Below are 25,853 nucleotides of genomic sequence, written 5' to 3' on the forward strand. Positions count from 1 at the left end.
GGGTCACACAATTGGAATCAAGCTTTGAACCCTTGTCTTCATCACTCCAGATCACTCTATCCCTTATGCAGTTTGCATGCAAAATTCCAGGTGAGGGGACAGCAAGGTGGCTCCGTGGATTGAGCCAGGCCTAGAGCCTGGAGGGCCTGGGTACAGATCTCTCTGTGTGACCCTGGGCAGGTCACTTAAACTCCTTTGCCTAGCCCTTGCTGCTCTTCTGCCATGGAACAGTATTGATTCTAAGGCGGAAGGTAAGGGTTTTGTGTTTTGTTTTGTTTTTTAATGTAGGTGGGCTGGAGGATCACAGACTCAACAAACTTTGAACAGGTGCTCTGAGGTAAATCTCTTCCCTTTGGGATTAGTAAACAGAGTAGGGTTTTCTGAGGTTGAGCTAGGCAGAAAGCCTGGCTGGGGCATTCTTGCTTTGAGCTAGTGTTCATTTGCGCTATTATGGCCGTCTTCCACCTTCTCTCTCTCCCTTTTCCCAATCCCAAAAGGAAGCTTCATGGGATGCCTTTGAATCCCAACCCCAACCCGGGCTCTCATCTCCTTGCTCTCCACCTCCAGGGATGAGCACAAGTGGCAGGTGGTAGATCTGATGAGGCTCCTTCTAGAACAGGGATTCTTATCCAAGGGGTCTGTGGACAGATTTCATGGGGTCCACAAACTTGCATGAGAAAAAGAATATATCTTTATTTTCAACAGTCTCTAATCAATTTAGTGTTTCCTTCAGTTATTGAAAAGCATTATTCCAAGGGGGTCCAGAGGCTTCAATACACTGCTAAAGAGATCCATGATACTAAAATGTGAGCAATCGCTATTCTTAGGGATTAATCAAGGAACTTGAATGATGATGTCTTGACTGCCTGGCTTTCTGGAGGAAAGAAAGGAGAAACATCAATGCCTATTCAGTGGAAGAAGAGTTTGGCCTCCATTTTCTCTGTCCAAGGGCTTTTTTTTTTTGCTCCAAAAAGCAGGTTTCCCCCACATCCATCCCAAAAAGGGAAAAAGCAACTCCTATAGGAAAAAAATTTTAAAAGAGGGAAGGGGAAAGAAAAGGGCCAGATCCCAAGAATTCCACTTCTGAGGAAAGACAGAGTTCTCTGAGGCCACACCAACAGGTGGGGCATAAAATCATTGCAGGATGACAGCACTGGAGTATAAATCACCCTCCCTGAACAAGCAGGTGGGCCAGCCACAAAGTAAACACTAAGCATGGACAGCTTCCCCCTCGTCTCTACCGCAGAGGGAGAAGACACTGCTCTCTGCTCATCTGATCTCCTGAATCTGGGCCTTGTCTCTTGCCCTCACTCTGGTCAAATATTTGTGGATGCTTTCTTGGCGAGTTGGGACCAGGGATATTTTTCCACTGCACAGACAAACCAGCCTCCATCTCCTCTTGGTCCCGGCATAGTACCTACCTCTGTTAGGCGCTGGCAGCTCAAAGAAGGACTTGCCCAGCTTGTTCTCTCACCCTATCTGACATTTTCTTCTGAAGGAGCCCTATGCCCTGTGGTCAACATCACCAGTTCCTTATTCATTTCTAACACTTCAGTCTACAAAGGGCTTCACATTCACTCTCCCACGTGGTTCCTCACAACAAGCCTGGAGGTAGCTAGTAACAACAATCCATATTTATTTAGCACTTCACAGGCAGCTAGATGGCCAGTGCATGGAGCACTGGATGGAGACTGAGATGTGAATTCCAATTCTGCCCGAGTCACTCATTGCAGTCTTATGAACCTGGGTGAGTCCTTTAATACTCTCAACCTCAGTTCCACATTTATAAAATAGAAACAAAAGTCACACGACTTTGCAAGATGGTTGCTGGAGATCAAATAACAGATGCAAAGTGTTTTTCAAACCCCAAAATGCTCTAGAAATGCTGGCAATTATTATTATCCCAAGGCATTTTCCTGGCAATAAGCTTGTGAAGTAGATTCTACTAGTGTTCTCATCATTTGCAGGTGACTAAACTGAGGCTCTGGGGTTAGCAACTCAGTCACAAAGTGATCATTGACACCTTAACATCTATGAAGCACTTTACCTACATAATCTCGGAACTTCAGTGTGAGAGGGAGGAACCACAGGTGTTACAATCGCCCTTTTAGTGAGGTTCAGAAGGACAAAATTATGACATAGTTACACAGCTAGTATCAGAGGTGACATTTGAACCAGGTCTTCCTGATTTCAAGTGTAGAGATCTATCCAGTAGACCGACATCCAGCCAAGACGAAGATGGTCTGGTCCAGGATCTACTGCTCTTCCCACTATGACACACTGCCTCTGCTATGTACCCATAGGACAGGTATAGTTGGGGGAGGGCCAGAGAAAGTCTAAATGGTTTGTCCAGAGTTAATGTCTAGTAAATGAGAGGACTGGGTTCAACATCAGGTCTTCCAACTCCAGTGCTCCTTGCACTGTGACTACCATGACTACCAGCGTTATCTTATTCCACTTCCTCCCTTCCCCAATGTCAGCTTCTCCTTTTTTGAATACTCATGCTGCTTCAGAGAGGAAGTATGGGAGAATAGAAAGTGCAGGATTTAATTAGCAGTGACCTAGGGTCCATGCAAACCTTAGTCATTTACTAATGGTACTAGGCCATGGGACAAGCCATCATTCTCCTCTCTGAATGTTTCCTCATCTTCAAAACTGGATGCTTACCCCAGAGTAGTGAGAAGTAAACCCCAAAGCACTGTACAAATGCCAGCTTTCATTATTACCCATCAAGATGGGGCTCCTAGCTTGGCACCTTTCAGCATCTGTGATCAGCTCCCAAGACTGAGCTAGAAAGCACTCCAGTGGTCAACAATGTCCTTGAGTCATAGGATGACTGGACTTAGCTTTCCTTCCACAACACTCAGTAATCACGGGCCTGAAAATGGAAGGTCCTGGGTTCAGATCTGATCTCAGATACTTTCTAGCTGTGTGAGCCTGGGCAAGTCACTTAACCCCCCATTGCCAAACCCTTACCACTCTTCTGCTTAGCAAGGTTACTTAGTATTGATTCTAAGACAAAAGGTAAGTGTTAAAAAAATATTCAGTAATCAAAGAGATGTCAAATGTTAGTGCCAGAAGGGGCCTTAGAGATCATGTAGTCTAATTCCTTCCTTTTAGCAAAAAGGAAGCTGAGACTGTGATGAAGTGATTTGCCCAAGCCCAGGCTGCAAATCTCTGCAAACCTGGGACTAGAAGGTAGGTCTCCAGTCAGCTAGCCCAATGCTCCTTCCCACACATCCAAAACACTTGGATGGGGGAGCACCCAGATGTGTGCAGCCCCTAGGGCTCAAGCCAACACAAGATCCCAAGGAAGAACTCAAGCTTCCCTACTGGCAGCCAGCTGGGGTTCTCAGGGCTGAAGATGCAGCAGCCTGAACCCTCCGTCATCCGTGACCCTGTCTGTAGTCTGCCTCTGTTCCCAGCAACGGGGGTCACATTCCTGAACTTCTTTGCCAACTGCAATCCTGACAAAAGTTCACTCCTTGGGAAAACCCGCATGGGAGCTGTTGTGGCTGGAATGTGTGGCTGGGTTCTAGCTTCCCAGTCAGGGGAGCACAATACAGTGGGGTGGAGGGGAAAGCTGAGGCTGGAGAAGTGGGGGAAGGGGCCTGAAGGAGTCTGGAATCCCACAGTCCCCAGACAGCCTGGGCGTGAATGGAATGTGCTGTACTTGGGGTTGGGCTGAAGGCCCAGCCATCTAACCCATCACAATCCCTTGGCTAAAGGGATAAGATTGGAAGCGGAGAGCAGACAGGGGTTACCAAGGGCCACTAGGAGTTTAAAAAAGACCCACACCAAACAATTGGCACTGATTCCCAAGAAGCTAAGTCCAGTCCAAGGGGATCTAAGCCCACTTCGATCCTATTCAGCAGTTGTGAATCTTGGGGGAAGAAGTCAGGATTATTGTTCAGCCACCCCCTTCCTCTGAGACACTGAATAAGACTTAATGCGTTATCTGATTTCCATCAGCCATAAGAGAGATGCTTGGTCTGAGGGGGTAAGTCACTTCATGGCTCTAAGCCTGTTTTCTCATCTGTAAAATGGAAACAAGTGAAAAAGGTGCCTTATAAACTGTAGAGGCTCCCCAAGTATGGGCTATTATCAGTATTATTTATACCTATGAAGAACTTCTCTAGTGAGTTGAGTAGGCTTTACTGGAAACAAAAAATAGTGGCTCCAGAATAAGAAAATGGAATTGAGATTTCAGCCAGGGGTCAGCCAGAGTCAAGCACATAAGCCCCCATTAGACAACATCCAGATGAATTATAATTAAAATACTACAACCCAAATACTTTCTTCCCAAATATCCTGAAAAGGGCAGTCCCATCTTACAAAATGAGGCACAGGGAGGTTAAATGACTTGTCCAAGGCCACACAGTCAATGCATCAGAATCGGGACTTGGAGTCAGAACACCTAGGTTAGTATGCTAACTGTCTATCTGTACAATCCTGGGCATCACTTCCTCTCGGTGCCTTGTTTCCTCATTTTAAAAACAGACAAATATTCATACTACCTACACCCAGGGTTAATGAGGAAAAAATTCTGCAGTCATAATACCCTCTGCAGATGTGTGCTATTATTTAATTTTTATTAATTCCGCTCATTTCCTTCTGTTCATTCTTCCAGGCATTAAGAAATATCTGACATCTCTGACCTTCATAAAAACCCATTGCATACCTAGACAGTAATCAAACCCTTCCCCCCTCCTTCTCCTAGCCAAACTTGAATTCCTTTTCCTAACCGGTGCGTGCTCTGCTCATTTTGCTATCTTTGCTGCTCTTCTCTGATCTCCTCCAGTTTCAATCCAACCACAATGTCCACAGTACTGTTCAGGGAGCTAAATTTCTCCACATCCACTTGATGGTGCTGACCAAAAGTGGGCACAATCCTCTAGTGTCAAGGTCAGACTAACAAAGCCCCAGATAGTGCCTTGGACACATGGGAACAGAAAAGATGCTTCTCAAGATGCGGCCAAAAGAATGACCTTACCAGAGCCCCTCTCTAGCAGAAGGAAATCTCCTGTAATAAACAAACCCATTAGGGCACTTTGGTTTGGGGGAGAAGACAGAATCTTCAACATCAGAGGCAAATAGATGACACAGGAGATTATGTCCTGGACTTGGAGGTAGGAAGACACGAGTTCAAATTCTTCCTGACACTGAATAGAAATGGAGATAATGATAATAGCTTCCTCAGGGGTTATTATGAGGATCAAATAATATTTGTAAAATTCTCTGCAAACCTTAATGCCCTATATAGTGCCAGCTATTGTTATAGTCGCCAACTCACAAAGATGTTTTGAGGTTTGTAAAGCACTTTTTCCACCACAACCTTATAAAAGAGTTAATGCAAACATTTTAATACCCATTTTATAGATGAGGAAACTCGGGCTTTAAAAGGTTAAGTGACTTGTCTATACAGTTTATGCCTGATTTGGGGATTCAAACCCAAGTCAGTGTTCTCTTCCCACCATTCTCTCCAGTCAGAGCTGCTGAAGAAGTTGCTTTCTCCAAACTAAGAGTCCTAGTCCTTGACAGTGTAACTTGGACATGTAGCTAAACCCAAGAAATTCTTTCAGGATGTAAAACCAACCCCCTCTTCCTTCTCCATACTCACTATCTTAGGGACTGAATTCACCAGAAAGGGAGTGAATACCAGTCTAAGCTCCCCGAGTCCACATAGATAGCATTTGAAGGTTCATTAAAGCACTTACCTTACAACTTTGGAAAAGGTTAAAAGAAAAAAATCCCATCTTACAGAGAAATTAAGTGACTTGTCTGTCCATAATCACCCAATCATGGAGTTTCAGGGAAAGTATTCAAACCTGGATCTTTTGGTTCCAACTCCAGTGGTCTTTCCATTGAATGGCCCATGACATCAGAGAGACAAGGGCCAGACCTTCTGGTCACTCAAAACCCAATTCAATTGAACATTTTTGTTCTTGCTGTATGAAAAGCTTGTAAGGTAGACAAAAAAGTATAGGTAAATCATGGTCTTTGCTCTGAGAATTTACAATCTAGCACCCCAAGAGTTTTTATTTTTAGCCTCTTACACTTCTCAGGAAACTGGGGGAAAAATCTTTGCAGCAAATTTCTCTGCCAAAGGTCTCATTTCTAAGATATATAGGGAACTGAGTCAAATTTATAAGAGCCATTCCCCAAATGCTAAATGGTCATAGGAAATGAACAGGCAGTTTTCAGAGAAAGAATATAAGCTTCCAATACCCATGTAAAAATGCTCTAATCATTAATAATTAGAGAAATGCAAATTAAAGCAACTCTGAGGTACCACTTCCTACCCATAAGGTTGGCTGACAGAAAAGGAAAATGACAAATGATGGGGGGGATATAGGAAAAGAGGTATAACAATGCACTGTTGGGAGAGCTATGAACTGAGCCAACCATTCTGGAAAGCAATTTGGAACTATGCTCATAAACTATTAAATTGTGTATATCTTCTGATCCAGTGATATCATTACAGTCTTTATCCCAAATAAATCAAAGAAAAAGGAAAAGGAACCATATATACAAAAATATTTATAGCAGTTCTTTTTGTAGTAGCAAAGATTTGGAAACAGAGGATGCCCACCAATTGGGGAATGGCTGGACAAGTTATGGAATTTGAATGCGATATAAGAAATGATGAGTATTAGCATGGCTTTGGAAAAACTTGGAAAGACTTCTATAAACTGATGCAAAGTGAAGTGAGCAGGGCCAGAAAAACAATTTATACTGTAACAATATTTTAAGGACAATCAAGATTCAAGAACTCTGATCAACACAATGACTGATCACAGGTGCAAAGGATTCATAATGAAACATGCTCTCTATCTCCAGACTAAGAACTGAAGAGCCCAGAGAGCAAAATAAAATATATTTTCCTTTTTGGGGGGGTATGACTAAACATTTTTAAACCCTTACCTTCTGTCTTAGAATTGACTCCAAGTATTGGTTCCAAGGTAGAAAAGTGGTAAGGTTTAGGCAATGGGGGTTAAGTTACTTGCCCAAGGTAGTAAGTATCTGAGGCCAAATTTGAACCCAGGATCTCTCTTCTCCAAGCCTGGAACTCTATCCATCAAACCACCTCTTTTCCACTAAACATCTATCTGTAATGGGCTTTGTTTTTCTTGTCTTCTCAATGGATAAGAGAGGGGATGAGAGACAAACTAAAAATAAAGTAAAATTGAATTTCAGAAAAAAGAAAATAATTTCAAATAATAGTAAGCAAGTAACCAATAAAAATCACAACCTACAACATCAGGAGTCTGTTCTAAATCAGCTACCCTAGGCATGTATATCTCAATTAATGAATGTCCTTTATTAAAAAAAAAACAAAAACATGTAGAGCAGAGCTGGCTTTTGTCATAAAGCTCAATGACATTCCTGATAAGCTCTGTATGTGTGATGAAAAAAAAAAAGCCAAAATCTCTATTCCCAACTTTTGCACCTCCCAAGAAGTTTGAAGATAAACAGAGCCAGTTTTAGGCAAAATTGCAAATTTGTCTTCAGGGTCTCCAGGTTCTTCTTTCTGCAACTCCCCTTCCTCCTACCTCCACCACACAACTGCAGCCTTCTTTTTAATACCCAGTGCCTTTTGTTCACCCAATGTTAGAAAAAAGTCCTGAGTTCAAGATTAAACCAAGAGAAGGCCTTCTTTACTGCTGCCAACTTGAATTGCCCACTTAATCCAATTTCTCCTAGAGTCCACCATAAAAATAGGAAAGGAATTGAGCATTTACTCTTATTTGATCTCAACTGCTCATCTACAAAGTTCCTGGGGCAGCTTCTATTCCTGGCCTCTTTAACAGTCACTTGCAGTGATTACAAGAAAACAGTTCTAGTTGCTCCTTCATAATTAAGGCCAACCTCAAGGTCAATGCTTCTTTCATAATGAGGTCAATGGAGGACTGGCACTGGCAATCAACTTCTGATGTCGACAGGATAGACCTGAGGGCTCAGTGCCATCCAATCTGAAATTTCATATGTTCTAGGCTTCCTCTTCTCAATCCAGAGATCATCCAACCAGAGCCTTCCACAATCTGCTAAGATCCCCCTAACTCAATCTGCTCTCACCACAACTTCTTCTTTGCCCCAAGTTCTTGGTATACCAAGAGTTTCAGGAAGCCATAGATGGGGTCATGCTACCCTATTATTCTTGTCTTCCTCTCTATGCTACAATAACTAGGATTCAGTGTTAAGAGTTACAAAAGGCAATCCTTCCCATTTTTACCTGTACTGCCCAGAAACCCAATATGCTACTTAGCCCTGCTTTCCAACATCTGTTACTGACCAGTCTCTCTCTCCTCAGCCCCCCACCAATAGTGCTTTGCCGATGTCTTGATAAAGATTAGCTCTTTTTCACCACTTTGATTTACTTCTCCTATTCTTGACTCCAGCCCACCTCTTACTCTTAAAATGTCACAATTCTGGTCCAAGATTGAGTCTCTAGACCTGCTTCTTCTAATTACCCAGAGAGAGGACTTCAAACTCTCTCCCCTGCCTGAAATACAGATGGACACTTTGCCTACTGGTATGTTGTGGTGGTAGCAGTTCTTTAAATAAGGAGACCACAGGAGAAACAAGTCCACAAAAGTCATAACTTAAACCATCATAGGACAAAGAGCCATTGTTGTTCAAGATGGTCCCAGCACAGAAAACAAGGCAGAAACAGAAGAGAGAAGTGTAAGAAGAGAGAAGTAAGGGTGTTCCAAAAGATTGAGAGGAGTAACACAAATGGCCTGATGTAACTTTATTGTTGTCTCCATATACACAGAGATTTCTTGAGCACTCCCCTCCACTGTAAAGCACAATATATTCAAGCTCTCACTTATAAGGGGAAATAATAGAAGAGGTGGTAAAAAGGGAGGCACCAAGATAGGGTTGACTCCTGGGTATCCTAGGGGAGCCTCCAACTGAAAATGAGAGGAAGGAGGCAGGAAAAGCTCGAGTTCCTAAAATACCTCAACCTTCTAAGTCCTATGTCTGAAGGAACCTCATAGTTCCAGAAATAATCTTGGGGTAAGGGCAGTCTCAGGTTCTTCTCTAATCTATTCCCAACACCCCCTGTTCCCAAGAACCATATAATAAATAAATAAATATTTCCAAACTAGGGAGGGAAGTGCCAGTGTAGAAAAAGAACCTGGCCAGACTCGAAGCCTTGGAAGTGCCAATTTGGTCCTAAAAAATGACTAGGTATCTGCCTCAAATGAATAAAAGAGGGTGGTCAGCATCAAACAATCCCTTAATAGAGCATTAGCCAGGGAGATCTCACATCTCCCAGGCCACAGAGGGTCAAAGGAATATCTTGAAATATCCCCCTTGAATTTCTGAGCCCATATGATATCGTAGAGGAGCCTTGGCAATTCAGTGAAGAAATTCGGTCAACTAAAAGGTAGAGGGGAACAACCACATGGCAGAGGGAGGCATACAAATGAATGGTAGGAAGGTAGCCAGTTTCCCAAGCTGCTTCTCCGTAGTTGAGAATCAGATAGTAACAGAATGGGATTCAGAAGTTCCCTTTAACCGTTTCGAATCAAAGGGAATGACTGAGAATGGGTTGGGGTGGGATGAAGGCTAAGTGATAAAGGCTTCATCAGTGCCTTTATAGCCAGTTCATACAGAATAACTGGCTGACTTCTAGTCTTCCATAGTCATCACTCTGGGCCTTTGACAATTATAGCCCCAAAGCTCATGTGGTGACACCTTGCAGGGGCATTGAAATGGTATGGAGAGTGGGGCTACAGCAACCACCAAACCGTCTCTACCCAAGCTCCTCAGGAAGGTCACCTGGGGCCGAGTATTTATGTGTTTTTGTCCCTACTGGATAACATCCAAAGAAGGTTCCCTTCTAGCTTTGGGGCTCTAGTTTGTTCCATAGCTCCCAGCATCATGAAGGCTGCCCACTTTAATTCCCCATTTGATCCTGTTTCCCCTATACTCCACTATCCCAGCTATATCCCAGCGGACACCTCTAGTAATCTAAGGGTTACCCTACACAAAGATTTTAAGGAGAGCTATCATTCCATTCACCCAGGGGAATACAAAGAGAAGCTGGAAAGGTCATCAGAGACCCCAGGGCAGGTATCTCTCGGGTGGAGAGAGGAAGGGGAGGCACCTATACAATGTTCATACCCAGCTTGGCCCAGCAACCTCCACACACTGGGATGAGGGATCTGGGAAGAATCTAACTGGTAGCCTCTGGAGCAGGCACAGGAGAGGAGGGTGAACAGGGTGGGCCCACAAGGACTACCCCAGGTCTCTCTCTTCTCATTTGCTCAAGTTCTGGTTACATGAGCCACACACAAATACAGTCTCTCTCTGTGCTTCAGGGGCTGAAAAGAAGAAAGAATTCAATGAGAGATGAGCTGCACTCCCATCTTGTTCCCTGACTATAGGAAAAGGAGACACACATCACTTATTTACTCCTGCAGATGGCTAGGAGGACCAACCCCTCCCGATAACTAACTATAGGCTGCCTCACTGTTGCTTACTTCCTTACTAACTTGACCTCTAGAATTTCTTTTCCATGGAAACAGCAGTTCCTGGGAAGTCCTGGGGAATTTGTGGCCACCTTGACAATGCTCTCTTCCAAGGAACCAGAGGCAACTTTAAGCACTCACACAATTCATGATTGGATTTAAAAAACAACAACAACAACAATGTAAACAAGGCCCCTATAACTGGGATCCAAACGTCTCTGCTTGGGCCTAAAACTATCTTTACCTTCATTGCAATCTAAGGGCTACCCAGTACAGAAATTTAAGGTGAGCTATCAATCCAATCATCTAGGGGAATACGAAATATAGTTTCTTCCTATTAACCCACCACTGGCCACTCACTCACCTGTGGCTCCCATGGAGGACTTGAGGACCTTGAAGGAGCAGCACCGGGAACAAAAGCTATTTCCACAGTTACTACAGCTCCGCTGTGAAGAGCAAACACAAGATGTGTCTCTCCTTCATAATCAGGGACCTGTTCCTGAGTTCCTACACCATTAGATCTCACCACCAAGCTCCCAAATAGCTGGATCTCCTCTGCACTGGTTTCTAGTCCCCAAGTTTCAGGGCTTCCCTAGCAGAAGTCACTGGGGAATCATAACACTCTGATGCTGGGCAATTTATTCTCCTCTTAAGTCTCTAGAAATATGTTTACACATAAGAACAAGGGCAACAGGACCCAGATGTGACTTTTGCTACTTTCATCTGAGTGATGAATTTCTTGACTTGAGTCTTACAAAAAGGCTAAGGAGCTGGCAGGAAAGACAAGAGTATCCATGGTTGAGGAAAGTTTACAAAATTTTCTCATCCTCTCTAGCCCAACTTAAATTCTAGTTAAGCTAAACAGCAGCATTTAATTAAGGTAAAGACATCAGCCAAATGAGATTAATAATCATCCTGTTTGAGCTAAGTTTCCCTTGCTCCTATGTCTAAGTATCTCTCCAGTGGCCAAAAGGAAGATTTCAACTACCCAGGAATGGATGAAGCACTATGATGCCATTTAAAGGCATCCAAGTCCTCTCAGCACTAGACGATATGTGCAATCCTAAGGTAAAGAGGGCAGGGGGGAATGTTAGGGAAATGAAAAGCTATGCATAAGTTTGGATGAGCTGGGGAACAAGCCTAGGATGACCTGAGAAGAGGCCATCACTTCCTGGGGCCCACTGTGACACATGTAAGGAAAACTCACCCTCTTCTTCAGCACTGAGAAGGTAGCTGAGCAGCTTGCACAGTTTCCTGAGAAAAAAGAGGCAGAAGGTCATCCTCTCACCAGACCCAGGCCCCTCAACTCCCTACTTGATCCTCTGTATCCCCAACTTTTTCCCTAAAAAGGATACATTCAGAATAATTTCATGGGCTAGTCATATTGGTTGGCAAGAGCTGGCTGGTAGCTGCACTTTTAGCTCCACAACTGAGCACATCCTCCTGAAAGTCCAAAGAGGCCAAAGGAGGCCAGGCTAAGGTGGACCTTGAAGATGCTCTGCACTTCCTGAGCCCATGTACCCTTCCCCCACCACTGCCACCAAAGCACCTGCAGAGTCCCTGCTTAGCCCCTGAACTGAAGGGGTCAACATTAACCCTCCTCCACCTTTCTTTCCATAGCTTAGAATCAATTCCCTAACAGGCATCTACATTTGGAAAACCTAAGAAAGCAGTGAACAAAAAGGAGGCCCTGACAAGATGATACTTCCATCAGGGAGCAGTTATCACTCCAGAAATCTTCTCTCACAGAAGGGAAGGGCCACCGACCTTCAAAGGAGACTCCATTACTTGTCTGCCAAGCCTGACCACCTCCCAGGGCTACTCCTTGCAGATGGCTATGACTATATTCAAGGTGACAGTGCTCCCTCCCAATTTGGGGGCCCACTTTTGTCACCCAATCCCAAAGAGAACTCAAATTCTCCAAATGGGGAAGATGTGGTATGTGCTATAAGGTGTTAGATTTAAATGAATAACTCCAGGTTCTTGTTTTCCATAGAGTTTATTAATAATCACTTAAAATTAAAAAAGCAGATAGGTATAGGTTTAAAGTCTCTTTTTCTACTCCAAGTCTGACCACGTGTTGATCCTCCCTCACAATTCTCTGTCTGCCTCTTGCACTGAGTACAGGGGTGTAGAGAAAGGCCAGTCTCCTCCTACTCCTCTTATCCTCCGATCCTCACACGCCCCCCGCTGTGCGTTCACATCCATGGACACAGTGCTGGCACACAACATGGGATGAACCAGGTCGACAATTCAGGAGGGGAAGGGGATGAAATTCCTTTTACACACTCCACCCTGTGATTCAATTGGGAGCTGAGCATGTTTTATCTCCCCAGTTGAGGGGTTTGGGAGATTTACATGCCTATTCTCCCCGATGAATTATTTCACATAACCAGCTTAAACCTCTAAAGATTCTTCTGACTACAGATGCATAACATATTGCATTTTACAAAGGGGAAATTATAACAACTTGGGGATGAGAGGGAAAGATCCACTTTGATTTGGGGTATTGGTGAGTCTCTTTTCCTAAAATTTCTCAAAAGATTTAAACCTTGAATTTTAGGATAGTTATACAATCCCCCCTGATCTTTTGGAGAAGGTGCCATAAGGAAGCCTGTGGAAACTACACACTGCATCAAAAAGATCCAGAGTGAACTTTGGGATATAACGAGTTGAACTGAAGGGGGCTGAACATGCTTATTCTGAATGTAAACTCTTATGCCAAAAGGGAATGCTCCCTAATTGGCATTCTGTCAATGTGTCTGTCAATCATTTTTTGTTTTCTTTCCCTCTCATCCCCAAATTGTTGTAATTTCCCCTTTGTAAAGTGCAATATGTTATGCACCTCTAGTCAGAAGAAGGAGGTATAAGCTGGTTATGTGAAATGATTCATTGGGGAGATTTCAATATGCTTGTCTCCCAATAGAATCATGGGGGGGAATTGTGTAAAAGTAATTTCATCCCCTCCCCCTCCTGGACTGTAGACCTGGTTCATCCCATTTTGAGTGCCAGCACTGTGTCCATGAACGTGAATAAAAGGGTGTAGGTGTGACCCAAGGGGTCTCTGCTTCCTTGTACACAGTGTGAGAGGTGGGCAGAGAATCGTGCAGGAGGATTCAACACGTGGTCAGACTTAAGAGTAGAAAGAGACTTTAAAACTATACCTATCTGCTTTCTTTATTTCAAGTGATTATTAATAAACTCTATGAAAATAAGAACTTGGAGTTATTCATTTAAATCTAACAAAGGAAAGATATTTCTACACTGGAAGTGATAAGGGTGGGAGAAGAAGGAAAGCCAGATGAGATCTACTCTAAGAACTCAGAATCAAGGCAAGAGCAGGAGGCTCTCAAGGCACAAGGAAAAAGTTTACTGGAGATAAAAAAGAGAAGTTAAGACTAGGAATGAGGGTCGTGAGGGCCAAGCCTGGAGGCATGAAGTCTTGGGTTCAACTCTTCCCTTGAACATGTCCTAGCAGTGTGACTCTGAGCAAGTGCCCCATTGCCTAATGTTTACACTCCTTCTGCCTTGGAGCAGATACTTGGTATCAATTCTAAGGAAGGTAAGGTTTTTTTTTTTTTTAAAAGGTCACACTAGGCTGAACTGAGGTCTAGGGTAGATTAATGGAGTTGTGACTTTCAGTTACAACAACTCTAACCACCCAACAAGGAAGCAGAAATGAAGACATTTCAGAGGGCTGCAAAAGGGAGAGTTGTTAATGTATTTCTTCCTGAGGATCAAAGCAGTAAGTGCAATGGAAGGCAAGAGCCACAGAAGCAGCAGATTGATAAAAAAGCAGTTAAATCCCAACTCTTAAGAAGAAACCAGAGAGGAAGGGACCTACAGGTAAAGAGTGTGGCATATACTATTCCATGGAGCCACTAAATGTTTTTCTTTGTTAGAGGATGGAGGAGATGAGAGACTTCTTTCCAGAAAGGATTGACAAGAAACAGAGGCAACTCGCTTTTAAAAATGAAAAAAGCCTTGAAACCCAAGATTCCTGGAGAGCTCTATCCAAGCTAAGCAGCTGACATGTGGAATGGAGAGGAAAAAAAGCTGTCTGAGGAGGTGGCTGAACCTCTCAGATACAGCCAGGAGTTCCTCCTGAACTACCCACCGGGCCTAGCTGGGGACAGAGTATCACCCCAGAGATTAGTACTGAGCCTGAGATGGACATGTGAGACCTGTTCCTAGAGGATGGCCAGAAACCCAGGCAGCCCTCAAGGATCCGTCACCTGCAAGGGCTCAGACCAGAGGAAAGCACAATTCTCAATCCCCTTTGGAGGATTCAATCTAGTGTCAAGAACAACAGGACAGATATGGTGCCGAGAAGCCAACAGAAACTCTGATGCTGCTCTCTGTTGTTCTGCATAAGCTTCTTAGGCCCAGGGTACTAGTTCATCCTACCCCTGGAAACATCCTCTTCTCCAGTGGCCTCAGCTTCCTCCTAGAAATGCCACATTAAGGAGTCCCAGCCAGGCCAGTCTTCCCTCCTCCCAGGCTGCACTGCTGCCTCAGCTCTACAGGGCTCTTTCCAGCCCACGGGCTCCCTTTTAGGGGCTCTTTCCTCACTGGAACTGGAACATAAGCTCCTCAAGGACAGGGACTGTCCTCCTTTCTCTTCTTTTTGCACTGCCAGTAGATAGTGCAGTGCCCAGCAGATAGATACAATAATAACATTAATGACAAATGCTTGTTGACTGGCTGGCTCACTGCTGTCAGTAAGCAAGGAGCACCAGTACCAGGACACTACTGTTAGCCACTCAGAAAAGCAAGTCCTTCTGGACCATGACTGATGAGGGAGCTGCCCTCAATCGGTCCTTAGGACTCAAAAGCTCTGGCATACTTTTCTAAGAACATTCTCCTCATACAGTTCTGTTCTCTGGCTTACCAAGGGCTCAAGAGGAAGCAGTTCAGGGCAGCATTAGAGAAGTTGGTGAAACCACTACATATTCATGGGACAAGAAGTTCTGGCAGCAGTACAGGAGGAATCAGAGAGGAATAAAAGGTCCATGGCTCCCTCCCAATGCCAAAAAAAGTTTTTTCCCCTATTTGGAAAGACCCTGACTCCAACTAAATACATATTTCCCATCTAGATTAATCAGTGTGATGAAGCACAGCAGGCAACAGGGATAGTAAAGAATATGAGGGCCCAAGCAAGCCATTCTGGCACTGAAAAAATGATTGATTTTTTTTTCAAATAAATATGAAGTCAGAGAGATTAGGAAATCACCCTCTCTCACCCTAAGTCGAGGCTAGGCCCAAGGTTAGCTTCTGCTCATTCTTGCCAAACAACTCTAGCCCCCTCCAGTGGATGGCCAACCCAGAAGCCAATCAGACCAAGGAGAAGGAGCTCCTTGGCTTACAACTGCAAGAAACCAATCAGGTCAGGGCTGTTGCTCAAGTGCCCAGGCAGCTCGAGAGCTTGGGAGGGGATGCAGGTGGCACACAAAGATCTATTGAAGAGGATGGTCTAAAAGACGTTCTGGATCCCCTTGCAAGTCATGTGACCTCCAGAAAGGCCTTTCTCTCCCAGGAAGAACCCATGATCACATACATTCTCAGGGAAATGAGATATAAGGCACCTGAGAGAGAGAAAGGAAAAGGGCTCTTATCCATCAAGCTCCTGAAAGGAGAGGAAATAAGACTCTTCTAGTCACTAAGCTCATTTCCTAAGTCAGCCAACTGCCAGTTCATGGAGCTCCAGTCTGAGATAGAGGTGCCAGACCTCCTCAATCAAGTTCACTCTGAACCTGCCTCCCATGGGGACCAGAGAAAGAAGGCTGCCTTTCTGATTTCTCAGCCAAGGCTTGACAACAGGGAAGAGCCATGGTCTGAAGATATTTCATGTTCCCAGAAAACTACCTACTCTGGCCTTCAAGATTCTGTGTCCAGAGCAAAGACTCTCAGTAGTGCAGCCAGTTACACCCTGCTGCTCTATACATATCCCTGTCCCCCAACAAATTAAAGGCTGACCAAAACACATGGAGGGGTAGTCATTCCTGGGTTCTGTCACCACACAATAAGCTAACTCCTGGAAGGTAAAAGCTGTGTGCTTCAACTTGTTTCCATTTAGAACTGAAAAAGTATGTCAGGGTCCTAGGAATTTATAGTAGAATTTAGGCCTTTCTAAAATACATTCATTTCAGTTTAGAGTGAAATTATCATACAATTCTTGGGACTGCCTGGTCTGGTATTAATTTCCTTACCTCCCTGAAAACTCATGTCTAATCTATGAAGACAAGTAAGGAAGAGCCCAAGTTCAATCCGTATGGCCCAAACTAGATTTGCATTTGTCCCAATTCTAGGGTCCCAAACCTGATACTCAAATCCTAATCTCTGGAGCTAAGCACCAACCACCTTCTCAACCCCAACTTCCCTCCTCTGCCCAAGTTTTCCCTTGCTCTCTTTTAATCAAATACCAAAATTGTTGGTAGGATATCGTTTTCGGAGCTTCTCAGTGAGTCGAGACACCTTGCTGCGAATCACTTCATTCTTGCTCATAAAACCATTGTCGTGTAGGGCCAGATCATCTTCCACACTGCACGCAGATCCCTCTTCATCCTCCTGTGGGAAGGGTACCTTTTAGCCCTGCCCAGCACCTGGCTGGGCCCTGAGACATATAGCTGATATCCAAAGATGGAGCAGACTTCATAAAGCCTGGCAATAGGCTTCACTAGCCTGAACATGCACCCTGGCCCCAGGCCCTTTCCCCACCAACAGACATACTCACCAGCACCACCAGGTGGGTCTCCTGCCTCCCAGGGTGCGGGGGGGTAGAAGGAGAAAAAAGAAGAGGAGACAGATAGCAAGGAGAGGGGAAAGACTGCTACGAGATGTGGCTCACTCTAAGCCAACCATCCTGAAAGATCTAGATGGGGCTCAGAGAGGTTATACCAGACTACTCTTAGTTCCTAGGAAGTCCTTACTCAACCTTCCTTAAATCAGAAGCCCTGAGACTCTTCCCACCTGCTTAAAGTGCCCTCCCAATGGGCTGTTCTATTTTTGAAAATGTAAAAAGAAAAGATATTAAGCCACCCAACTCCTACAAAATGACCACCAAGCTACTGAAAAGAAATTTATTTGTCCAAGGATTTGGCAAGCTATCTAAGAAGGGAGCCCAGTAATATATCCTGAACAAAAAGAATATACCCACAGAAGGCAAGAACCAAGAAGTCCAAACCAAGAAAAATCCATAGAAGGAATGACCCTGGATCTGAATTCTTTGTTTCAAGAGAGCAACAAGAAACTAGAGCTTCAGAAGTGCCTAGGCTATTAACCTATTTGGGACCCTTAGATAAAGGGTGGATCAAAAAGATACCCACCTCAATAGCATCTTTAAATTCTTCATCTGGCTCAGCCTCCTCAGCCTCCTCCACACTGCCTGGTGTGAGGTCCTGTGAAGAAAGGCCCAGGACATCATCTACAGAGGCAGAGAAGTCAACATCGCTCTGTAACATCAACATCTGCATCACTAAGCATGGCCAAGGATACCTGCTCCTGCCAGGGAAGACATGCTAAAGAAGCAAGTTTTGAGACAGAAGACTTAGAAAGGAACCTCCATGGGAAAAATGGGAACCAAATCACAATTCAGTCTCAAGAAATTCATGGGGCCAAGTAAGAGGCAGCCTTAAAGATTCCAAAAGAGCCCAGGTGGCAAAAAGTCACATGGCAGTTGGCTCATCTCTAAGGGATAGCAATCTATGAGAAGTTTACCAGTGAGTAGGTTCTAAAGATTCCAGGGCTAGATACTCACTTCGGTGGGAGTAGGGGTTGAACTACAGTCCAGCAACACTCCTCTTCCCCCACTGTCTGATTCCAAGCAATCCTCAGTGTTCCCTGGAAGCTGAGGGTTCATTCGCTGTTGCAGGGTAGCCCGGCATTCTGCCACCACTACTCAGGGTCAAGGGAAGCAAAAGTACAGATACAGAATAAAAAGTCTCTCTGGAGATTTCTCCATAAGTACTAGAATGTCAGTGCCTTGAAGACAAGGAAAATTTTTGCACAATTTTTGCACAATTTTCTTAGCATCCCCAGGACTTAGCACAGTGAATGGCACACATTAAGCACTCAGTAAATGCTTGTTGATTGATCAGTAGTTGCTGTGGGGTGGGCCAGCCTCCCACAGACAGTGTGGGTGGAATGATGGATGGGACATAGCTAGCTTTCACATTCAACCCACAGCACAGGTTTCACAGGATAAACTGCTCCTCCTTGACTGAGGCCTGGCTTTATTTTATACCCTCATGATGACACATCTACTTGGCACACAGTTTCATTCTCAACATACACAGATATAGGTTGGGAAACTCAAAGCACAGATTTATCAGAAGTTTTTATGCCTAGACAAGAGGGTCCTATATAAGTGGGTATATAAGAATTCTTAGGTTTAATTTTGCAAATGGAATCTCCTGGTAATATCCTGGGGGGACAGTGGGACATCTGTATTAACCCTGAAAGCATGTTGCTCTCATCTATTTTTCCTGGGGCTAAGTAAGAATAATAATCATAGCAATTCTAAAAATAAGGGGATATTAATAAGGAAAGTCACTAAGGGGGGTTTCAGTGGGTGTTTCCATCCTTCCTGGAGGCTGCTTTGCAGCCCCTGGTTTCCACATGTGACCGTGTCAAACAGCGTGGTCTTTGATGGCTCCCGACATGTAGCCTACATGGCTATAATCCAGCAAACTACCCCCCAGTCTCAGATGATATTCTCATCTTTTTCCTCTCACCTCAAAATAAATATCTGGGGATAAAGAGTACCCTATGGAGAAAGATGGATCCAGATGCATCAATAGGCACTTAGATTTGAGCTGGATCTCTCTTTCATCAGCAAGGATGCTTCTCCATAGAAACAAATCACAATCCTCTCCTAACCACAAAGTTCCTACTCTTGTGCCTCATCTATATGTTGGAGGTAATCCTGGGTCCTGAAAGTTATGTCAACTGAGTTCAGATTCTGGCAGATTCTACCAAACTGGAAAGGTTTCAAGTATGGCTCAAGAACTAGTCTAATTTCCCTCTTTTCTTTATAGAAGGTTATTGCATATACTTTCAAGCTACATATGAATGACATTAAAGCAAAATAAATCAATTTAAAAAAATTTTAAACAATCAGTAAATTCTAAAAATGGAAAATGTACTATCAGGAACAACCATTATCTCAGATGGTTTGGCTTAATTGTTTTCAAGGAACATACTCTGCAGGGAGATTTCTCTGGATATTTGCTCGTGAAATTCCTCATCAAAATAAAACCTCTCATTTATTTTTATTTTTATTTTTTTAAACCCTTACCTTCTGTCTTAGTATTGATTTCACATTCAACCCACAGCACAGGTTTCACAGGATAAACTGCTCCACCTTGGCCAAGGCCTGGCTTTATTTTATACCCTCATGACCACACATTAGTGTGTCTTAGTATTGATTCTAAGGCAGAAGAGCTCCAACAGCTAGGCAATTGAGGTTAAGTGACTTGCCCAAAGTTACACTACTAGGAAGTGTCTTGAACCCAGCTCCCCTCAACTCCAGGTTCTATCCATGCTACCTACCTGCCCCTCTCAAACTTTTTTTTTTTTTTTAAGAACAAGGCTCTAAGCTAAGTATAGAGAGACCCAACACATTTTTACCAGCAGGGGATGAAATTTTTTGGACATAATAACTCATGAAACACAGAAATACAAAACCCACCCACATCTGTGCACCATCATGCTCTCATGACTCAAGAGAATCCTAGGCTGTCTCTTCAGGGCACAAGGTGGTGGGCAAACCAGTGATCACTACCTCAAAGGGTTCTCTAATGTAGGTGGAGTGACTATCACAAGAAGCAAATTGGTCCATTATCATCAATCTCAGCATGAAGACAATGAGCCACATGTCACAGGGAGAGAACCTCAGAGGCACAGACTATAAGTGGATGCAGCAGCCATTCTGGAGCTATGAGCTGAGGGACTTTTTCAATAGGATGCTGCCCCCTGGTGGAGCAGACTAGCCAGGCACAGGTCAGACACTGGGTTCTCCCTTCAGCTCCTGAGGGTCCCTTACTGCAGCAACCAAATGGCACCCACCCCCAGGGTGGCTGCACTCACCTCGGTAGAACTCCACGTTTCCCAGAAAGAGGGTACTATTGAGGAGGGCCAGGATCCAGCACAGGGGTAGCAGGTACAGCACAAAGATGGAGCCCAAGAGAAGCCCATAGAATCTGGAAGAAATGGGGCCAGTCAGTAAGGTCAGAAAACAGCCCCTGCCCGCAGGCTGAGGACCAGGAAGCCCGGGTCCCCCAGAGCTGGGGAGGCAGGAATCAGGACAGGTAGGGCTCCTAGTGTCACAGCCTCCAGCCCTAAGTCTGCATGGAGCAGAAGACCAAAAGCAGAAGCTGGTCTCTGCACCCCTGCCTAGGAGCTCACTGTCCATGTGGCCAGACACACAGAGCATGCAGAGGGGTGACAGAACAGAGCCTGAATGGGAGCTAGCCTGTAAGAGGACATACTGCCCCTGAGGCTGCAGCAGAGCTGGGGCCAGAACCAGAAGGAGAGGACAGGACTCACTGTGAGGACACAACTGGGTTCTCCCAGTACAGCACTCGATAGACAGCTTCACAGCTATTGCACAGGCGATTCAAGAAGTTCTCCAATTGGATCAAGCTGTAGAGGTACAGAGATGGCCATGAGAGGGGCCCAAAGCCCACATCAGATGAAAGGGCAGCTAGAATCTCACTGGGAAGGCCAACAGGAGAGGCCAATCTTCTTCCTAAATTGCATGAGCTCTCAGACCTGAGGGACAGCCCAAATACACCAGTTCCCACTCATCTACCCACCCTCCCCTCCCGTCCCGTCCCAGGCCGTACACTCACAAGGTCTTCACCTCTGCCACAGCCTCGGGCCGGGACAGCCGGACCTTCTGTAGATCCTCCTGTCTCACACTATGATACTTCCTCCGAATCAGCTCAGTCTCCGAGAGCCGGGTCCGGAACACTTCCTGCAGGTAGCCCAGCAGGGCAGGCACAGAGATCAGCAGGGCACCCACGGAGTACCAGGCACCTAAATTCAAGAGTACAGGCAAATCACATACATTAACTCTGAAAGGTATGGAGCATCCCAGGAAATTGTCATTTCCTGGGATGCTGGCTAGAGTCAGGTATTCGCCCTATGGTTTCAGCATCAGTTCCTGGCTCCAAGGAATCACTGGTTGCCTGTTAGAACACTGAAGGCACTATTTTCATCCTAAGATAAAAAGCAAGAGAAACTAGCCAGTTATGAACTCTAATAACCCACTCTGACCTGTAATTTAAAGCTTCTTTAACTAGATAATTCAAAAAAAGCCAACACTTCTCCATACTTGATTATAATAAAGTAAAAACATGGTCATATGTGTGTATATCTCATCCTCTGACTAAATTCTTAGCTCCTTGAGGGAGGAATAATAAGTGCTGATAAGAAGAAACCAGAGAAGTTATGGGAATTGATGTGGAGGCATAAGAAAGACATATAAAAGATGAAAGCAAAGAAGAAGAAATGCAAAAGCATGGCACACTCTAGTAGCACTAGCATCAGGAGTGCTGAAGCTCTGAATGAACAGAGGCTACAAGGAAAGCCAAAGACAACACAGAAGGCTTTTAGGCTAACTGGAAGAAGGAAAGCAAAGGAAAACTTAAGACAGGGCAGGTCCACTATCCAATGGATGTGTGGCAAGGATAACAAGCAATAGACAGAAGGAAGAACTGTTCAATTCCTATTTTGCTTCTGTTTCCCTTGCCAAGAAAAACATTCTTTTGACTGTAAAAGGCAAAACAAATAAAGCTAATAGGGAAGTGATAGCCAAGATAAGTAGGAAAATATGAGTAAAATCCTAGCTGTCTTGGTGTGATTAAGTAACTATGCCCAAATGAAAAATATCCTAGGGAGCTAGAAAAAATGGTGGGTATGATTATTGAGTCAATGATCTTTAAAACATTAAGGAGAGGGGCAGGTAGGTGGTTCCCCAGATGAGAACCAGGTCTGGAGACAGAAGGTTCTGGGTTCAGATCTAGCCTTAGACACATACTAGCTGTGTGACGCTGGGCAAGTTCACCTAAGCTCCATTGTCTAGCCCTTGCTCTTCTGCCTTGGAACTAATACTTAGTATTGATTCTCAGGTGGAAGGTAAGGGTTTAAAAAAAAAAAAACAGATTATAGCGAATAAGAGAATGGCTGCAGGACTAGAGAAGAAAAAATAGTTGTACCAATTTTCAGAAAAGGAAACAAATGGAGCCTCCAAACTAAAGGTTGGTAATCCTGTCTGTAGTACTGGAGAATCTGACCAATCCAGAAGATTAAAGAAAACTTGAATGAACTGATACTAAGTGATTTGAACTGTTTAATGAGCATATAACAAAAGGAAGCAATTAAAACAAAGAGCTAGCATCAAGACAGAAATGATCAAAGAATATGAATAGGCAGTTCTTAAATGCAGAAACTAAAGTGACCAACAACCAGAAGAGGAAAAATACACCCCAAATAACTGATAATTTTTTAAAAGACAGGCAAATTAAAACAACTGAGGTACTTCATAGCCATCAGACTGACAACAACAGAAGACCAAAATGGCAACTGCTGGGAAGAGATATGGGAGGACATTCACTAATGCATTTGTGGAAATGTGAATTGGTCCAACCATTCCAGAAAGCAATTTGGAACCATGCCAAGAAATCACTAAACTGTGCATTCTCTGACCCAACACTATGGCTACCAAGCATATACTCCAAAGAGATCAAAGACAAAGGGAAAGGACCCATATAAAAATATTTATAGCAGCACTTTTTGTTATAAGAATTAGAAACAAAATGGGTGCCTGTCAATTGGGGAATAGCTGGACAAATTGTGGTTTATGAATGTAATGGAATATTACTGCACTGTAAGAAATGGAGAATCTGACCAATCCAGAAGATTAAAGAAAACTTGAATGAACTGATACTAAGTGATTTGAACAGAACTAGAAAAGCAACTTCACTGATGACCAACTTTGAAAGATTCTAGAACACTGATCAACAGGTACTAATCATAAATTCAAAAGACTGATGAGGAAGCAAGCCATCCACATGTTATTGGAGAGCTAATTAAAACTTCTGAAAAGACATGTTTCCAAACAAGTCAATATATTGACTTATTTTTTGAATGACTATATTTATGTTACATAAATGTGTAATGTAAGAAAGAGAGATTCAGGGGGTTGCAATGAGAAGCCAAGATGAAGATAAGATCAGCAGAAGAGCAAGAGGAGGGGCAAAGAAAGAGAAGCTCCAACTGTCAACAGTCTTCCAGCATGGGAGCTAGAGGAGGAAAGGTTTTCCTGGAAGCTGAGAAAGAGCCTATTGGTTTGGGACCCCAAAAATACCTCCACTACAACTCTTCAAGAACAGCTACCTGAATTCTCAAAGGAGGTTTTGGATTTGGATTCATGCTGGCCAGAGCCATCCAGATCTTTTCCTGAGATCTCTCTCTCTCTGACCTGTTCCTAGACTCCTAAATTAAAAGCTAGTTAGCTGAGAAATAGGGATCAACCAGCAGCTGGCCGGAAGAGGGTTCAAGGCCCAGAGAAGTTGGAGGGACCAGCCTGCCAGAGGGGACTAGTGTTGGGTTTCCTACGCCCCACTTTCCTTGCCTGCCACCCCTACCTCTCCTTCCCTGTGTGAACCCAAATAAATTGTTTACTACTTTAGAATTAGGTCTGGTTGGTTTCTGATGCTAGGAAAGGGGACAGAAGATTTGGGGAGAATCAGATCTCTCCCCAAAAGGGGAAGGTTAGCTCAGGATCCCAGGGATCCAAACTGCCTACCCCCAAGGAACATCTCTCCTTGATAGTGGGATGACCCCAGGTTTCTGAAGGGAAGTGACAGTGGGTATCTTCCATCTCCCAGAACTCTTCTGAGGAGACATACTCCCTCTGTCAGGGGGACAAGACTTGGCTATCTCTCTCCCAGAAAAAGAGAGGGGAAGAATCTTCTCTCTCCCTCTCTCCCCATTTCCCTCTCTCCTTCCATTTCCTCTGTTCCCCTCTCAAATCCTTCTATTACACAAGGGTTTTTATATAGGAGTTAGTGGGTAGCAATGAAGGATATAAAAAGAACTCCAGCTGGGGACAAAATGGATGAAGTGCCAGTACCAGAATAAGGAAGTCCTAAGTTCAAATCTAGCCTCAGAAACTTGCCAACTATATGACCCTGAGAGTTACAACTGCTGTCTGCCTCAGTTTCCTCTTTGTAAAATAAGGATAATAATATCACTGACCCCCTAGAGTTGTTGTTTAGATCAAATAAGATGGGTCAGCTAGGCAGCATAGTGGATAGTGTGCCAGGCCTGGAGTCAGGAGGACCTGGGTTTAAATCCGACCTCAGGCATTTCCTGGTTGTACAATACTAGGCAAGTCACTTTACCCTGATTGCCTAGCCCTTGCCTATCTTCTGTCTTAGAATTAATACTCAGACAGAAAGTAAGGGCTTAAAAAAAAAGAGATCAAATAAGATATTTGGAAAACACTTTGCAAACCTTAAAATGTTCAATTAAGTGTTACTTAATGTCAATAAAACTTTATTTTAAAAAACTCTAAAGGAGATATAAAGGGAACATTTTGTTACTTCTATAAAATTCAATGTACACTTTAAGGCCACAGTTTATAAAGTCCTCTTTTGTTATTCTTTGTATACTAAAATGTTCATATTTGTTGTTGAACAAGTTAATAAAAAGAATTTTTAAAAATAAGATCATAACAAACTAATCTCATTTTCTTTACTAACAGTTATTAGACTACAAAGTAAGGGAACTACAGTAACTTTAGTTTACCTGGATTATAGCAAAGGATTACATGAGACCTCTCGTGCTATACTTATACTCATGGACAAAATGGAGAAATATGGGCTAGAAGACAGTAAAGCGGATTAGAAAATGGATGAATGAATAGATTCAAAGAAGTCATCAATTAACAGTCCAGTCACTTTGGAAGATCTCTAGTAGCCTGCTCCAGGAATCTGTGATTAGCCCATGTCATTTTTAGCAACACATTTTATAAGCTCATAGATGGTTTGACTATCGACTATAGCTAACACAATAACAAAAAAGGACCCAAAACAGAACACTAGACTAAATCAAATCAAATTCAAAGGCATAAAAGTAAATTCTTACATTTGGGTTCAACAATTCAATTTCACAAGTATAAGACTTGAGGGAGGTAGAGAAACATGGCTGGATAACAATTCATCTGAAAACATCTTGGCTTTTTAGTGGTCTACAGGGTCAATATAAGTCAATGGGGACAAATGGCAGATTAAAAAATATTAATGCAATATCAGATTGTATTAAGAGATATACAATATCCAGGACTAGGTAGGTGATAGTCCTACT

The 25,853-nt window shown here is 43.7% G+C and overlaps 1 protein-coding gene across 8 annotated transcripts in view; it reads right to left on the reverse strand.

Moving 5' to 3' along the window:
- Positions 1–668: 668 nt before the first annotated feature.
- The window catches only part of ZFYVE27 (zinc finger FYVE-type containing 27), a 29,804-nt gene continuing 4,619 nt past the window's right edge, over positions 669–25,853 (reverse strand). For 3 of the 8 annotated variants that reach the window (XM_056801323.1, XM_056801317.1, XM_056801356.1), the window contains 10 exons: positions 21,332–21,518; positions 21,027–21,122; positions 20,568–20,680; positions 18,238–18,374; positions 17,807–17,878; positions 17,215–17,235; positions 16,904–17,048; positions 11,689–11,735; positions 10,846–10,927; positions 6,523–7,169 (listed from right to left, as the gene is read on the reverse strand). In XM_056801323.1, the coding sequence (XP_056657301.1) occupies positions 7,072–7,169; positions 10,846–10,927; positions 11,689–11,735; positions 16,904–17,048; positions 17,215–17,235; positions 17,807–17,878; positions 18,238–18,374; positions 20,568–20,680; positions 21,027–21,122; positions 21,332–21,518 (998 nt within the window). In that variant the 3' untranslated portion in view covers positions 6,523–7,071. Of the gene's footprint in view, positions 875–6,522; positions 7,170–8,737; positions 10,335–10,845; positions 10,928–11,688; positions 11,736–16,903; positions 17,049–17,214; positions 17,236–17,806; positions 17,879–18,237; positions 18,375–20,567; positions 20,681–21,026; positions 21,123–21,331; positions 21,519–25,853 lie in introns of those variants that run through there. The other 5 variants (XM_007478681.3, XM_007478679.3, XM_007478682.3 and 2 more) reach the window with 5 other exon arrangements.

The sequence above is a fragment of the Monodelphis domestica genome, chromosome 1 (genome assembly GCF_027887165.1).
Source record: "Monodelphis domestica isolate mMonDom1 chromosome 1, mMonDom1.pri, whole genome shotgun sequence".
Taxonomy (NCBI): Eukaryota; Metazoa; Chordata; class Mammalia; order Didelphimorphia; family Didelphidae; genus Monodelphis; species Monodelphis domestica.